Source organism: Lottia gigantea, assembly GCF_000327385.1.
Source record: "Lottia gigantea unplaced genomic scaffold LOTGIsca_233, whole genome shotgun sequence".
Taxonomy (NCBI): Eukaryota; Metazoa; Mollusca; class Gastropoda; family Lottiidae; genus Lottia; species Lottia gigantea.
Genome location: NW_008708664.1, coordinates 83,559 through 85,094, shown reverse-complemented (window position 1 = coordinate 85,094; position 1,536 = coordinate 83,559). Strand labels below are relative to the sequence as shown.

The 1,536-nt window shown below is 39.2% G+C and overlaps 1 protein-coding gene across 1 annotated transcript in view; it reads right to left on the bottom strand.

The window, feature by feature from the left end:
* LOTGIDRAFT_175025 (hypothetical protein) overlaps positions 1-515 on the bottom strand; it is a gene marked incomplete at both ends in the record, with an annotated part of 10,249 nt that extends 9,734 nt beyond the window's left edge. The window contains 2 exons of the mRNA XM_009055128.1: positions 30-124; positions 417-515. Coding sequence (XP_009053376.1) covers positions 30-124; positions 417-515 — 194 coding nt within the window. The remainder of the gene's footprint in view (positions 1-29; positions 125-416) is intronic.
* Between the last annotated feature and the right edge of the window lie 1,021 nt (positions 516-1,536).

The following is a 1,536-nucleotide window of genomic DNA, read 5'->3' as shown; positions in this document are numbered from 1 at the left end:
TAGAATTTTATCATAATGGCAAATTCTACCCTGATATAGAAATTGGACCCTTCTCACCACTGTATGATAATAATTCCTGAGAGTTCATTAAAATAGAGGCCAGAGGGGCATCAAATAGAGGTGTCTGAACAGATTTTATTTTGATCATGACATAATTATGTCAAATAGCCTAGTCATGGTTGAAAACTATTTAGTAGAAGGTAATATTGTATAAACAAAGAGAAAAGTGTTTAAATTTATTCAATAAAATGCTTCACAGACGAAAACTAAATGATCTAAGCTTTACTTCAAGATTTTAAGACAGCATTTTTTTTAAGAGAAAAGTACAAGAACGACTGGATAACTGAGTCTATTCCGCCGCGTGGGTGCCGGGCGAATCACCCCTCAATCTTATCAAATCACAAATACTGTTTTACCTGCAAACTTCGGATTCTTTCGCCACCTTTGCCAATAATTCGTCCAACATGTTGCTGTTCAACGTAGAACGTATCTGCTTCACCTTTACCGTACGACATTTTACTTTTTACGTGCTAAATTTTAACACAACAAAATGCCTGCAGTTCAACTCAACTTCCGTCCCGTTCAATATTTCTGTTTATACGCATGCGCTATATGCTAATTTCTTCTTTGATTAACCAGCCACTTTATAATCTGAGGACAACATGTCACTTCGACACTTGGTCAATTCGGCACATTGTCTTTTCGCCTACTTGCCACACTTCGACACCTGGTCAATTCGGCACATTGCCTTTCCGCCTACTTGCCACACTTCGACACCTGGTCAATTCGGCACATTGTCTTTTCGCCTACTTGCCACACTTCGACACCTGGTCAATTCGGCACATTGTCTTTTCGCCTACTTGCCACACTTCGACACCTGGTCAATTCGGCACATTGTCTTTTCGCCTACTTGCCACACTTCGACACCTGGTCAATTCGGCACATTGTCTTTTCGCCTACTTGCCACACTTCGACACCTGGTCAATTCGGCACATTGTTTTTTCGCCTACTTGCCATTTCAGGCATCGCATTTGGTTATTGCGACCTGTTTATTTATCAATTTGGAAATAACACACACCAACATACTTTTCATCTTATATAGCAGCGGTTAAGAGGTTTTCTAAAACAATTTACGCGTATCTTTACAATCCCTTTAATTAGCCTATTATGTGGGCCTACCTAAGGCTTTAGTCATTGAATGGCTCTACTGGGAGATTAGGTGTCATAGGTTTGAATCCTCATCAGTTAAGATCAATATTAAAGCCTTAGACAGTACAAAAGCACTGGCCTAGGTCACAAGTAGAGACTAGGGATTTTAGAATTAGAATACTTAAATTTGTTAAGAAATTATTAACTTCTGGAGAGATTTGGTGATGAAGGGAGACAGTGATATTACTAACATCTGGAGAGATTTGGTGATGAAGGGAGACAGTGATATTACTAACATCTAGAGAGATTTGGTGATGTAGGGAGACAGTGATATTACTAACATCTGGGGAGATTTGGTGATGAAGGGAGACAGTGATATTACTAACA